This window comes from Lissotriton vulgaris, chromosome 11, assembly GCF_964263255.1.
Source record: "Lissotriton vulgaris chromosome 11, aLisVul1.2, whole genome shotgun sequence".
In the NCBI taxonomy this organism is placed as follows: domain Eukaryota; kingdom Metazoa; phylum Chordata; class Amphibia; order Caudata; family Salamandridae; genus Lissotriton; species Lissotriton vulgaris.
Window position 1 is genome coordinate 950,512,559 of NC_141699.1, and position 14,226 is coordinate 950,526,784.

The 14,226-nt window shown below is 46.2% G+C and overlaps 1 protein-coding gene across 2 annotated transcripts in view; it reads right to left on the reverse strand.

The window, feature by feature from the left end:
• The window catches only part of DHX36 (DEAH-box helicase 36), a 378,110-nt gene that overhangs the window by 162,311 nt on the left and 201,573 nt on the right, over positions 1-14,226 (reverse strand). For both annotated transcript variants that reach the window (XM_086944114.1, XM_086944115.1), the window contains exons 15-16: positions 12,254-12,397; positions 11,995-12,112 (exon numbers count right to left, since the gene is read on the reverse strand). In XM_086944114.1, the coding sequence (XP_086800240.1) occupies positions 11,995-12,112; positions 12,254-12,397 (262 nt within the window). The remainder of the gene's footprint in view (positions 1-11,994; positions 12,113-12,253; positions 12,398-14,226) is intronic.

The window sequence follows — 14,226 nt, forward strand, 5'->3', positions numbered from 1 at the left end:
AAACTTGAGGGTGGAGTTCCCATTCGCGAATCTGTTGTCTCTGACGACTGAGCAGATCTGCAATCTGATTGTTTACTCCTGGAAGATGTTCTACAAAAAGAAACATTCTGTGATGTTTGGCCCATCTCCAGATGGTCTGTGCTAGCTGTGACACCCGGCAAGAGTGTGTCCCCCCTGTTTTTGTAGGTAGTACATTGCTGTCATGTTGTCTGTACGGATCAGGACAGCTTTGCCTACTAGATGAACTTGAAACGCTTTGAGCGCTAGAAAAATAACTAGCAGTTCTAGATGATTTATGTGAAGCTGCTTTTGCTGTAGGCTCCACATGCCTTTAATTGTATTCATCTGGAGATGAGCTCCCCAACCATTGAGCGATGCGTCTGCTGTTATCACTATCTGTGGAACTGGGTCAATGAAGGGCCGCCCTTTTGAAAGGTTTTGTGTATTCCACCACTGCACAGAGTGATGGGTGCGGCCGTCCACCAACACTAGATCTGATAATAGACCCTGAGCCTGGTTCCACTGACATGCTAAGCACTCCTGAAGGGGCACATGTGAAGTCTTGCGTAAGGAACTATTAGTATGCAAAACCCATCATCCCTAGAAACTGCATGAACACTTGAGCTGGCAATAAGTGTTGAGGCTGGAAGTGGCAGATTAGAGTCTGCATGTTGCGGATTCTGGCCGTATTGGAATAGGCCAAAGCCTTATGTGCATCTATTGAGAGAGTCGTCCACTGACAGGAGTGGAATGATCAGGGGGTAGTGGAAGGAAGTCACTGTTTGTTATTAGCAGGGGAAGTGCTTGTGGAGTTGCCTCTGCCTCTTCCCTTACCATGGTTTCCTCTTGACGAGAGCGATTGGTTGTTGCCTTTGTAAGAGGAGAAGGGATTTTCTGTGGTAACATTTTTAGAACCACCCCTGTAAAAGGAGCGGTGAAAGGAACCTCTATTAGTAGGTAAATGTAAAGCCCCCATGGACTTTGCGACCTTGTCTTTTTTCATTTTTTCCAGCGGGGTGTCAACTGCTGGACCAAAGAGGTGTTCTTTATTAAAGGGCTGATTGAGAATGATGGCCTGTACCTCAGATTTGAAACCAGACATTCTTAACCATGCGTGTCTGCGTAGCAACGCACTGGTATTTACTGCACGTGCTGCTTTGTCTGCTCCATCCAACGTGCACTTGATGGAGGACTTGGTGATAAGTTTTCCCCTTTCGTATAAGATTATTTACCTCAGATTTGTGCTCATCAGGCAGAAATTGGATACGTTTTCCCAGCTCATTATAATGAACTCTATCGTATCTGGCTAGCAAAGCGTGAACATAGGCAATGCGCCAGTGATTAGCTGCCTGTAAGGCTACCTTTTTGCAAGAGGCATCAATTAACTCGGACTCCTCATCAGGAGGCAGGGCCTCACCAGTGGTCTGCGAGTTAGCTCTCCTATGAGCCGGGGTGACCTCCTCATGGTGTTTGCCCACTCAAGCTCGGGCCGTGGACCGCAGGTGCAGAGTGGTGCAGATTCGCGGTTTCCGGCCAAGGCCAGAGGTTGGAGATGAACAAATCCGGTGTTCACGGGAGCCAAGTCTTTGGAGTTGTAAGCAGGCAGGTCCTCCGGAGTTTGAGGTAGCTGGCTGCAACACACACCGGAATTTTGCAGGAGAGGTTCGAGGGGGAGACAGGCCGGTAGGGCTTGGGCCATGTCAGTGGACGTCTTCCTCTTGTTAGCTGCTGCACAGCTATCGGTCCTTCTTCTTGTAGTTTCTTCTTGTCTGAGGAAGCAAGATTCAGGGGTGCCCCTAAATACTAGATTTAGGGGCGTGACAGGGAGGTAAAAGGCAGTGGCATTTGGGACCCTTCCCTGGGGTGGGTATACACCTATTATGAATACAACAAGGGGTTGCTGAACTGTTCCTATGGAGAGTGAGAGAGGAGTTAACTGGCATGACCAAAGATGTTAGAGTAACATCCTGGGGCATCCATTTTGTTGGATGTAATGGCCTCACACACCCCGAAGGATGTCATGCTTCATCATCGGCAGTTGCTCCTCGTCGGGGAGACGGTGCAATCCCCGACGGGCTCACCTCAAAGAGGGGCTCTTTGGCGGAGATCTTTTTCCAACAGCCTTATGGTGAGGTGGGGGTGTGTGGGCTGGGCTAGGTGTAATGGTGTGGGGGATATTAAAATGTAGCAAGGTGTACCGGAATTCAGTTTATTCTGGGGGTCCCCTGGCTGCAATTAAAAAAGTGGGGTTAGCTCACTAGGTGTCAGCAGGTTAGGTCGGGTAACCACTGCATGCCTTGTAAGTTGCGTGTGCAAAGTGCAAAGTCACCCGACCTAACCTGCTGACACCTAGTGAGCTAACCCCACTTTTTTAATTGCAGCCAGGGGACCCCCAGAATAAACTGAATTCCGGTACCCCTTGCTACATTTTAATATCCCCCACACCATTACACCTAGCCCAGCCCACACACCCCCACCTCACCATAAGGCTGTTGGAAAAAGATCTCCGCCAAAGAGCCCCTCTTTGAGGTGAGCCCGTCGGGGATTGCACCGCCTCCCCGACGAGGAGCAACCGCCGATGATGAAGCATGACATCTTTCGGGGTGTGTGAGGCCATTACATCCAACAAAATGGATGCCCCAGGATGTTACTCTAACATCTTTGGTCATGCCAGTTAACTCCTCTCTCACTCTGCATAGGAACAGTTCAGCAACCCCTTATTGTAGTCCTAGTGCAAGATACGGACACAAGCTGTGACTGGACCTTCCACCACCCTGTGTGGTAAATCGTGTCCGTTGATCCATTGATCAACTACCTTACCTCCCTCCTTTTTTGATATATACACCTATTATGCCAGCCTCCGGTGGGAGGGGGCATGTCAAGTCAAGTCAAGTCATAAAATTTGTATAGCGCACTACATACCCAGAGGGTTTCAAGGCGCTTAGGAAGGGGAGGAGGATTATTTGTCAAATATCCACGTTTTAAGCTGCTTTCTGAACGCTAGGTGATTCTGGGTGAGGCGAAGGTAGGCGGGGAGTGAGTTCCATGTTTTGGCAGCCAGGTATGAAAAGGATCTGCCTCCCATGGTGGTCTTGTTGATGCGAGGTACAGTGGCGAAGGCTTGGCTGGAAGAGCGAAGTTGGCGGGAGGGGGTGTAGAAGGACAGTCGAGAGTTGAGGCAGTCTGGTCCGATGTCGTAGAGTGATTTGTGTGCGTGGGTAAGCAGTCGGAAAGTGATCCTCTTATTGACGGGTAGCCAGTGGAGGTCTTTAAAGTGACCAGAGATGTGTTCGTTGCGTGGGATGTCTAATATGAGCCTGGCTGAGGCGTTTTGGATTCGTTGTAGTTTCTTCTGGAGTTTAGCGGTGGTACCTGCGTAGAGGGTGTTTCCGTAGTCCAGTCGGCTCGTGACTAGAGCGTGGGTGACTGTTTTCCTTGTTTCGGAGGGGATCCAGCGAAATGTTTTTCTGAGCATGCGAAGAATGTTAAAGCAGGAAGAGGATACGGCGCTGACTTGTCTGTTCATTGAGAGTGAAGAATCCAGGATGACGCCAAGGTTCCGTGCGTGGTCTGTCGGGATGGGTGCTTTTCCGAGGGCTTCCGGCCACCAGGAGTCGTCCCATGCAGAGGGGGATGTACCTAAGATGAGGACTTCTGTTTTGTCTGAGTTCAGTTTCAGACGGCTTTGTTTCATCCATTCGGCAACTTCTTTCATTCCTTCGTGTAGGTTAGTTTTGGCGGTGCTGGGGTCCTTGGTGAGAGAAAGGATCAGTTGAGTGTCGTCCGCGTAAGAGATGATGTTGAGGTTGTGTTGGCGGGCGATGGCCGCGAGGGGGCTCATGTATACGTTGAAGAGGGTGGGACTGAGTGAGGATCCTTGAGGTACGCCGCAGATGATTTCAGAGGCCTCTGACTTGAATGGTGGGAGGCGGACTCTCTGGGTTCTTCCGGTTAGGAACGAGGTGATCCATTCCAGTGCTTTTCCTTGGATTCCGATGTTTCTGAGGCGTTGTAAAAGGGTGCTGTGGCAGACTGTGTCGAATGCTGCAGAGAGGTCGAGGAGGATGAGGGCGACTGTGTCTCCATTGTCCAGTAGAGTTCGAATGTCGTCTGTTGCTGCGATGAGGGCGGTCTCAGTGCTGTGTTTGGCTCGGAAGCCAGATTGTGAGGGGTCGAGTGATTTGTTGGCTTCGAGGAAGGCGGCGAGCTGGTTGTTGACGGCTTTCTCGATGACTTTGGCCGGGAATGGAAGAAGCGAGATGGGGCGGTAGTTTTGGAGTTCGGTGGGGTCTGCTGTTGGTTTTTTCAGAAGGGCGGTGAGTTCAGCGTGTTTCCAGTCTTCTGGGAAGGTAGCGGAGTTGAAGGAGCAGTTGATGACGTCTCGGAGGTGCGGAGCTATGACGGAGTCTGCTTTGTTGAAGATGTGGTGAGGGCATGGGTCTGTGGGGGATCCAGAGTGGATGGAATTCATCAGGCGGATGGTGTCCTCGGTGGAGATTGGGTTCCAGGCGTTAAGGGTGTTTACGGGGGGAAGATGGTCAGCAGATGGTAGGGTGGGTTGGCTTCCGGGTTGGTTGTCAAAGCTGTTGTGGATGTCAGCAATCTTGTTGTGGAAAAAAGAGGCTAGGGAGTCGCAGAGGGTTTGAGAGGGGGTGATGTCGTTGGAGTTGGCCGAGGGGTTGGAAAATTCCTTGACGATGTTGAAAAGTTCCTTGCTGTTGTGGGCGTTGTTGTCAAGTCGATCCTTGAATGCTGTTTTCTTGGCTTTTCGGATCAGTTGGTGGTGAGTACGGGTGGCGCTTTTGAAGGCGTCCTTGTTGCTGGTGGATGGGTCTTTTTTCCAGGCCTTTTCAAGGGAGCGGCACAGTTTCTTGGACTTTTTGAGATCATCGTTGAACCATGAGGCCTTCTTGTTGCCAAGTTTGTGTTGACGTTTTTTCAATGGTGCTAAGGTGTCGGCGGTGTTGGATAACCAAAGGGTGAGGTTGGAGGCGGCTTCGTTGGCGTTAGAAGAGAGGGCTGGGGAGGTTCGAAGGAGCGATGTGGAGATCTGATCCGTGGTGATTTTGTTCCAGTTTCTTTGTAGAGTTGGTTGGAGGTGGATGATGGGTTTCGGCTTGTTGTAGGTGAAGTGAACGCAGCTGTGGTCAGTCCAGAGGAGATCCGTAGTGTGGCTAAAGGAGACATGGTTGCTGGAGGTGAAGATGGGGTCGAGTGTGTGACCTGCGATGTGGGTGGGGGAAGTGACCAGTTGTTTAAGTCCGAGGTTGGCGAGGTTGTCTAAGAGGGTGGCGGTGTTGCGGTCGTTGATCTTTTCAAGGTGGAAGTTGAGGTCTCCCAGAAGGATGTAGTCTTTGGAGGGGAGCGCATGTGGGGTGATGAAGTCCGTGATGTCTTCACTGAATTTTGCGCGGGGTCCTGGTGGTCTGTAGAGGAGGGTGCCTCTAAGAGTTGTATTGGGGTCGATGTGGATCTGGAAGTGAAGGTGTTCGGTGTTAGCGAGGTTGGCGTCGGAGCTGGTAGAGATGCGGATGGATTTCTTATGGACGATAGCGATTCCTCCTCCTGTATGGTCGGTGCGGTCCTTGCGTGTGATCTTATAGTCATCAGGGATAGCGATGGCGATGTCAGGGGCGGAGGAAGCGTTCATCCATGTTTCCGTTAGGAAGGCGACGTCAGGAGAGATGGTGTCTAGTAGGTTCCAAAGGTCAATGGCGTGCCTGTGGACAGAGCGGGTGTTGAGAAGGATGCATTGTAGGTGGTTGGGGTCGGGAATCTGTGGTGTGGTCGTAGCGGAGATGTTGTCGGTGCCGCTAAATTTGCAGGAGAGGCAGGAGAACGGTCCATGGGTGCGTCCAGGAGCGGCTTGGACGCAGTTGGGGGCGCGACCGGGGTTAAGGGCTAGGAGGGTGGCGGCATCGTAGGTAATGCGGGGGGGCAGGGAGGGACGGGGGCCAGGGGGTATGGCGCTGGGCGCGGGCGTGGCGTGGACGGGCGTAGACGGGCTTACCTTTGGCGCACCTTCGGCGCGGGTTGGGCGCGGACGCTGCGCGTGAACGCTGCGCGCGGGAACTCCTGTCATATATGGAGAGTGGAGGGGGAGGGGCGAGGGCGTCACAGCTGGGAGGCTGGGCGGGCACACGAGGACAACAACAAACAAAATGGAGGCGGAGGGGGGGGCACAGCGTAGCGTTACAGTCTAACGCGCTAACAGGAATGAAAGCACTGTGGAAATAATCAATGAAGCGCTAATGAATCAAAGCGGCAATATTCTACACAGCAGATAAATTAAATTACACAATTAGAGCAGTTCAGGCAAGTCAGCGCTACGGAATCGTGAATACAGCAGGCGGAATGTCACAAAGCAGTTCAGACAGGCAGCGCTAATAAACAATTAATACAGCAGGCGATATGCAAGCAAATGAAAGGCGCTTTTTAAACTCAAACTTCTATCAATGCAGCGCGTTAAAACCAGATGCCTGCAAGAGACACTGGGAGCGACCACTCAGCTTGTAGGCGAGGAGCGAGTCACATGTGCCTGTCCCTGGTTGGCGGAGTCCCCCATCTTCAAGATGGCGTGGACTGAGAGTCGTGCTTCACCTCGCCTCCCCCACCTGAGGGGTGTAGTTGGTAGAGGTGGGCACACCTCTCTTCCTCACTTGTTTTTCCTGCTGGTTCTCCCGCTCAAAGTGGGGGTCAGAACCATTGGGGACCAGTGGCTGAAAGCAGCAATTGGCCTGGGGAAGCTTACAAAGGCGGCAAGCCTTTGAAGCTTTCCCTTTGTGAATCCTGCCCATCCTGGGGGAGGAGGCTTGGCACCTCGTCCCAGGATGTGCATTGTTTCAGGCCCCAGAGAGCAGCAGGCTCTCGACCCAGGGGTCCAGAAACATGTCTGGTGGTGGCAGCTGATAGCAGCCACTCAGCCTGGACACTAGTGGTAGGTTACGTTTCAGGGGACATCTCCAAGATGCCCTCTGTGTGCATTTCTCATCAAATCCCACATTGGCATCAGTGTGGACTTAATGTGCTCAGAGGTTTGATACCAAACGTCTTAGTTTTCAGTGTAGCCATTATGGTGTTGTGGAGTTCGTAATGACAAACTCCCAGCACCATATACACTTAATGGTAGCACTGCACTTATAATGTTTAAGAATGGACTTGGACACTGTAGGGGTACAAGGCTCATGCACCTGTACCCTCACCACTGGTATAGTGCACCCAGCTAGAGAGGTGACTGACCTATGCCAGGGTTGTAGGCTGGGCACACAGGGCTGTGCCCAATGTCAAGCCTTCACTTTGTTGTGCACCAAAACACGCAGCCTGCAAAGGCAGTGGGTGAGTGTGATGGTACAGGACTTCTAAGGGTGGCACAACAGGTGCTGTAGCCCTTAGAGGCCTTCTCTGGTCACAGTGCCCTGGGTACCTGTGGTACCAATTACCAGGGGCTGACCTGTGGCCACAGATGCCAAGTGGGTTCCTTTTGGGGAAAGAACACAGGCTCAAGGAACCTGATTGGCAGGGACCCAGGGCACATCAAGTCAAAATGCATCAGTAGTATGGCAAAAATGAGGGCGGTGTGGGGGGGGGGGGTGGGGGGGGGGGGGTTACTGCAACAGAAACCCACTTTCCTACATCCATGGATTCTCAAGGATAAAAAGTGATGCGTGGAATGCTTGAATTAATCTCAGTCACTGATAATTAGTTGGAGCTGCTTTACAGTCCATTCATATTTTTGGTTTACTGTGGAAGCCATTGTATTAACATCAGAAGTAGCACAGTTACAAAAGAAACCGATCACCCCAAACCGCCAGGTCTTCAGGACAGATATATTTGTAGCTTCTGCGGTTAGTTAGGTGGCACCCTTTGTGCAGACAGGAAGCGGTTGTTTATACAATGACACTGTACTAAACTGCTCTTTTTTAATCATGCAACCGGTTTTCCCATTGGCCACAATATCTTACAAGCTTACCAGCAGCAACTTTGTCTCAAACACAGACCTTGCTTACAGTTACATCCTGCTAAAGAAGGGGTGTTTTAAATACCTGAAAGAGATGGCTCCTGCTCCCAGGTCAGGCGTTACATATAGGGACTTGTGCAGGTAGGGAAGCCTCCAGAATGACAAGGCTCCTCGAACATCAGGGTACTAGAACAGGGACAATCATAATACATAAGGGGCAGGAGGATATGGGCGAGATTACTTCAACCTATATAAGGAACTCTTACCCCAGTCGTGGCAACTCACTAGACTACTGTAAATCCGAGGATTCAAGGAGACAGAAGGGCATGAGATATCAGAAACAAATAGGTGACACTGAGTCTTCAGGACTTTGTGTAGGAAAGACAGTCATAAATGTGAATACCCTGATCTAAAGACCCTCATGAATAAAGTGAACTGTGAAGAGAACATCAAATTTTATACTCAACATGGAGGAATAGAATCAAGGTATAATGAACTACGGGTAATGACTGAAGGCAAAAACAAAGCTTAACAAATACACACTTTAGCGTGGATCATTGTTGGAAGACATTTATAAGCTATCATATAGATGGTTGAAATCTATGCCATATGATAGGTAGCCCTGGAATTTAATGATAATGAATGAATATAAAAGATATAATCTGTTCTGTATGATACTACACGTAGAAGTGCTGGCTGAAAATGTTATATCTGGGGATTAAAGATATTTGAAATCAATGCAAATCTTGCATTCCGAGACAAAAGTATTTCTGATTGAAATGCCAAGCAATTGTTTCCGGGGAAACTTTACTAATTTATTCAAAATTTAGCTTTTGAGTTTTGTGATGTACTGCCTTTATGTTTAAGAAACTGTCGAATAGGTGTTTTGACAAAACCAATCCATTTTAACAATATATTTAAAAGGGTATTTAGGTAATAATTCATGCTGAGTTAGGGAGACTAAATGCATATTTTGCTTCGATGGTACCTTACGTCCCTTCCTGCCATGGTTATGTTACAATTTGTGTGTAGGTATTTTATCCTTAATGTTAACAACACATACAGTACTTTAAGTAGTGCTATCTGAGCATGTAAATTTGGAGTAATCTATTCATGCAATCTCTTTGTACATGCCATGCAGCATTGCTGTCTGGGCCTAAAGGTTTGTGTAAATGTGCTAACTACGGCCTGTGAAAGCTGTCCCTGTCCATTCCATGTATAGGCTTAGCCGTGGCATAAAACGGAGTCTTCTTGAATGGAGCTAGATGGGAAAATATAAGTGAAGAAAGATGCAATATACGTTTTGAAAATTGATAGGCCATATGCTCTTGCCTTACCAGATTTTCTTTTCTGGCTGAAATATACGTAGATCTTTAACCATTTTTAGGGGGGGGGAGGGGGGACATTACATGAAGGAAAAACATGTTTTGCTACCATTCTTTGAAAATTTCTTTGGGAGGACGAGGCTCATCACCCAGTGTGAAGTTAAGCCTTGCTTGGCATTTCAGAAAAGTGCCCCTTCAGAGACTCTGGGTTTCCACCCTCTTTATGTGACAATTATGCTCTCAAATGCACCATACTGTCCTATTTATATATACATTTGTCAGTGGAGTAGTCATTTCACCCAACTTACCACAAGAGGTTCAGCTATTCAATTCACTAACTTGCTCAGATTCAAGGAAGGGATTACACCCCAACACTTCCAAATTTCAAAAGCCAACACTGGTTTGGACTAAGAGGACTGGCTGCTAATAATTTCTTGTCAGCCTGGGGAAGGACTGCCGACCCACCTGAATTTCTGACTTTGAAAAGTTACTCTCAGGGCAAGGAAAGATGTCCTTTCATAGGCCCAGAAGACATGGATGGTCTAAGGAGGGTATTTGGGCAAAATATCAGAAACGGAAATTTTGTGGGACAGAATTTCGTGTCGAAAAAATCATGGACAAGAATATCGTGTAGGTCACTTTCTGTGAGTAAGTAGTTTTAATACAACTCCACAAATATGTACCTTGACGATATAAATATCATCAAGGTACAAAGATCTGGAGTTAAGCACAGTAAATTTATACTAAGGAGATTATGGAAGAAGAACCAGCAATATTAACTGGTTCCTGGCTTTTTCCATGAGAAGTGGCTAGCTTTTCTTCTCACTAGGATAAGTGGCATGGAGTGGTCCCTGGAGATTTGAGGATATCTGAAGCATCAAAATTGAATTTAATATGTTTGGCTGCAAGTTCTGAAAGTTTGGAATTGGATGTCTGCCAACTCTGGGGGACTAAGGGCAGGTGCTCTGGCTTCCCAATGAAAATGTAACCTTAGAAGAAACGTAGCCATTATTGGTCATGTTCAGAACATTTTTGCTGGAGGAATTAAGACTTCAGCTGGATCTCGAGAACATTGTAAACAACCACTTGAAGCCCTTCTCAGGTGCAATATCTAGCCTTGCCCACTGATAGATTTTGGTCATCAGAATGTGAAGAATGTGCACCCAGTGATGATACTGGTGGGTATGATTTCCTGATTTGTTTAGCTATGGCCTTTTGCAGAAGAGCTCAGAACATCAGAAAGCCCAAGATAATCCAAGTACCTGACACTGTGGGGTCTATTTCATCCAAGACTTTGCTTTTACCCTCTGAAGTACTATGTCAAGAATGACAGTTTAAAAGTACAACCCAACCACGGTGACCTGCTAGGTCTTGCCTGACCACGATCCATCATCACTATGTCAAATAGGGTACACAGTACATGTTCAACCACACTAAAAGTATATCAGTGAATTTTGTAACTATCGATCCTTACATGAAATGATATCTTATTAATCATTTCACTGTATTCTTTTTAATCATTTTGTTTGTTTTGTAAGTGCAACTTTTTTTGGTATTGCTATAGATGTTATCACATGCACGTTCCTTTAATGACGGCCTTGAAGCTTGTGTCGTATGCTCTAGGCTCCAGGTAGACACTTAGTTTTACTTTCAGAAGTTGCATTGCTTTGTCTGTATGGGAACTCTGCTTATGCCCAGAACAAGACTCCCTTCTCCTGCAGTCTAGCAATCTAACTTCCTATACAGCAACTGATAACAGCCACAAGGAAAGTGTAGGTGTTAGACAAAGGACCCAATGCAAAAGACAGGGACTGCAATGGAAACCACTCAAGGAGGAACTTGCTTCAACTCCTTGGTTCAAACTGAAGTGGTCACTATAGCAGAAGGACTCTCAGTTGCTGGGTCCACACTTAGGAAGAGAGAAGGATTCTTGTTAAAGTCAAACTTCTGCTCTTTGCAGCTTTACAACTTTTACTGGGACAAAAAGGTCTCGCTGGAACAAGTCTACAAGTACAGGGGATAAGTGGCTTTTCAACCATGTACTTTAATCCTTGCCGGTGTTAATCACTCTTATTGCATAGGACCGTGATGAATCGGTCCAGCCTAAGCAGTTTAGGTTACTTTGTATAGGTGTGCCCTGAGGCAGAAATCACTGACTCTTTATCCAGGCATTGACACCAAGAGTCCTTTTATGCACTGGTGTAACCTTACTCTGCAAGCATGGCAGATGGTTCTGGATAGTCCATGTATTCAAGGCAGCACAGAGCTCCAGAGAAGAAAAGAAGGACTTTTCCACATGCAAATGAGGCAGACATTATGTGGATCAGTAGCTGCAAACTGGCAAAAGCAAAACATAGCAAGGCTTGAAACTAGTATAGCGTAATCTATCACATCTGAAGGAAGAAGGGGACAGAGGAAAAGAAAAGCAAAAAAAAGTAGTTCAAAAAGACTCAAGTTGTCTGGAAAAGGAACCTCAGAGGGAATTTGCTGAGTGAGAGGATGCTACAATATATACTGTTGGCAATATATACTGTAGAAAAAGGAATGTGTCAAGGGTGTGCATATCTGCATGGATACGGGAACGCCACACATGAGTAACTCAAGGGTATGGAGTACCAGTGTTGATTACGATCCTGCCTCTAAGTGACAGATGCATAGATCAAAAAAGACAATGACATATCGGTATAAGCACCAGAATTGTTGATCGCGTACCTTGACTTGTAAGCACAGTTCTTCCAAAGGAGTTCTCAAAATTTCAGGTAACTGATAGTCTTCCAAAAGGCTGTCTCTTAGGCTGTTGTAAAGATGGTAACAGTAACCTGGCTGAACTCTGGAGAATTAAAAGGTACACATTTATCTCACTCAGTTCTAAGTTCTTCAGTTCCAAGTAAACTTAATTTAGAAAAGGCAAACATGTAGAAATTGTAATTTCTTAATAAAGCTTGTTTTTAATTTACCAGCGTTTGCTTACCTCCCTGCTCGACCTTTCCTCTGCTTGGCATTTGCATGACTGACCCACTCAGGAGCCATTGTGCTGATACTGTTCTGTGTATCATAGTTGGTTTCCTTTATTTTTCCAGCGTCTATTACATGAACAATATCATCTATGGTAATGCTAAAAAACACATATCAGACAAAGTGAGAGACTGTAAAAGGCAAGCTGTATAGGATCATTGTAATTTTTACTGGATTATATATGGATCTAAAATCAATGAACAGCCACAATGTACCGATCAGTGCTTGTAAATTAATGGTACTTTACAATCAGTAAGCAAAACCGAAAATTAAATTCTCCAATTACAAAACATAATTAAAATCTGCATTGATGGGTGGACGTTACATCAGTAAATGGAAAGAGAATTTATGATAAATCTATGAGTCCACTTATTAGATAAGACAGGCATAACCGAGAGGAGCTAAAAAAGTGTCAATTTTCTCAGCGCAGGCAACATTTCCTCAATGCAAATGTTAGGCGAGTCACTTAATATTCTGAGATATAAACACTGAATACAGAACAAAATGTTGTGGGTAAACAGCACTGCAACATTTTATCAAGCAAAATAGATGCCAGTGCTGCTTCAATAGGAGAAACCGTATAGTAAAATATTCCTGAAAAATCATGTGTTAATATATCAGAACAAATTCACAGCTACATTTCTAATTCTCTATTAGAAGACTCTCTTTATTTAGATGACACAGGATGAAAAATATTGCATAGAAATGTAGCAAAACGACAACTGGTGAGTTCTAAGATGCATGCAATTCCAACCATCCATCTATGCTCTCTCAAGTAACTCTTCCCAGTTGCTTGATTGTTTACAAGTATGACAAGAGCAAGGTCTTCTCTTCTTAGAATGTCTGAGTCTGGAAAAAGTGGACAGAGAAATAATGAGCTGATTCAAGAGAAAGTCTGTTGTATCTGTTGGTGTGGAAGACTGGATGGTTCTCAGAATTACTTTATCCTTTTAGAATAGTGAGTATGCCCTTTTGATTACATCTAGGAGTCTTCTCCACAACCATCCAGTTATTAAAGTGATTCACAGGAGACACCTATCTGCTAGAAAAGGTGGTCATTAAGAGTCACTAAAACAGTATTTAGCTCCAAAATGTGTTGCTGTCTAGCAATCCCTTGGATGTTCAATAAGTCATAAATACATCTTCCCTTTCAGAAAATAAATGGTTCTTAATTCATTAAATTCAAAACTTGAAGATTGCTGCGTGGTGAATCTTGATCAAGCTCCGACACAATCCCTAGTGTGTAACATGCATCAATGCAGGCAATATTTTGTGTAGCTGGGGTAAATTAGAGGGCACACCTTCATTGTTACACTCAATATAAAACTATACATTTTCTTTCTGTCTGAGTCATAGGTGGCTCTTTTCCTCTGCTTTAATCACTCCACACATCTCTAGAAAGCCTTGATGTGCCATCTTCATGTACACTTGTGTCATGCTTTCAAGCTGTTAAAAACAATTTGTGGTGAGGAACTATTTAGTGGTGCCCCATTATAAGGCAAAGATGGCTCTTGTGTTTGAGGGGAAGTTGATCTGATTGTTACTACATGTCTGTGGGCCACACTTTTCTCACCCAGACTGGTGTGTTATAGGTCGTTGTGAATGGCTCTAGTCACATTTTCTGTATGCTTTTGAGTCAGCGTGGTACTGATATGCACACCTACTAACACAGATGACCATGGAATTGAAAACACAGACTGCTTGAAAGAAAACTCCAGATCCAAAGAAGACCATCTGATATATGTCCTAATCAAAGGGTTGCTGTGGTTTAACATAATTTAGTTCTCAATGTCAGGTCTGTTACCTCCTCTTTAAGCCGTACAACAGTTTGTCGACTGCACACAGTAACAACTATGGCACTGATTGACTATATGAGCAATGCATGGACGTTAGAACTCAAGAGCCTCCAGGGAATGCCGCAGTGATTGT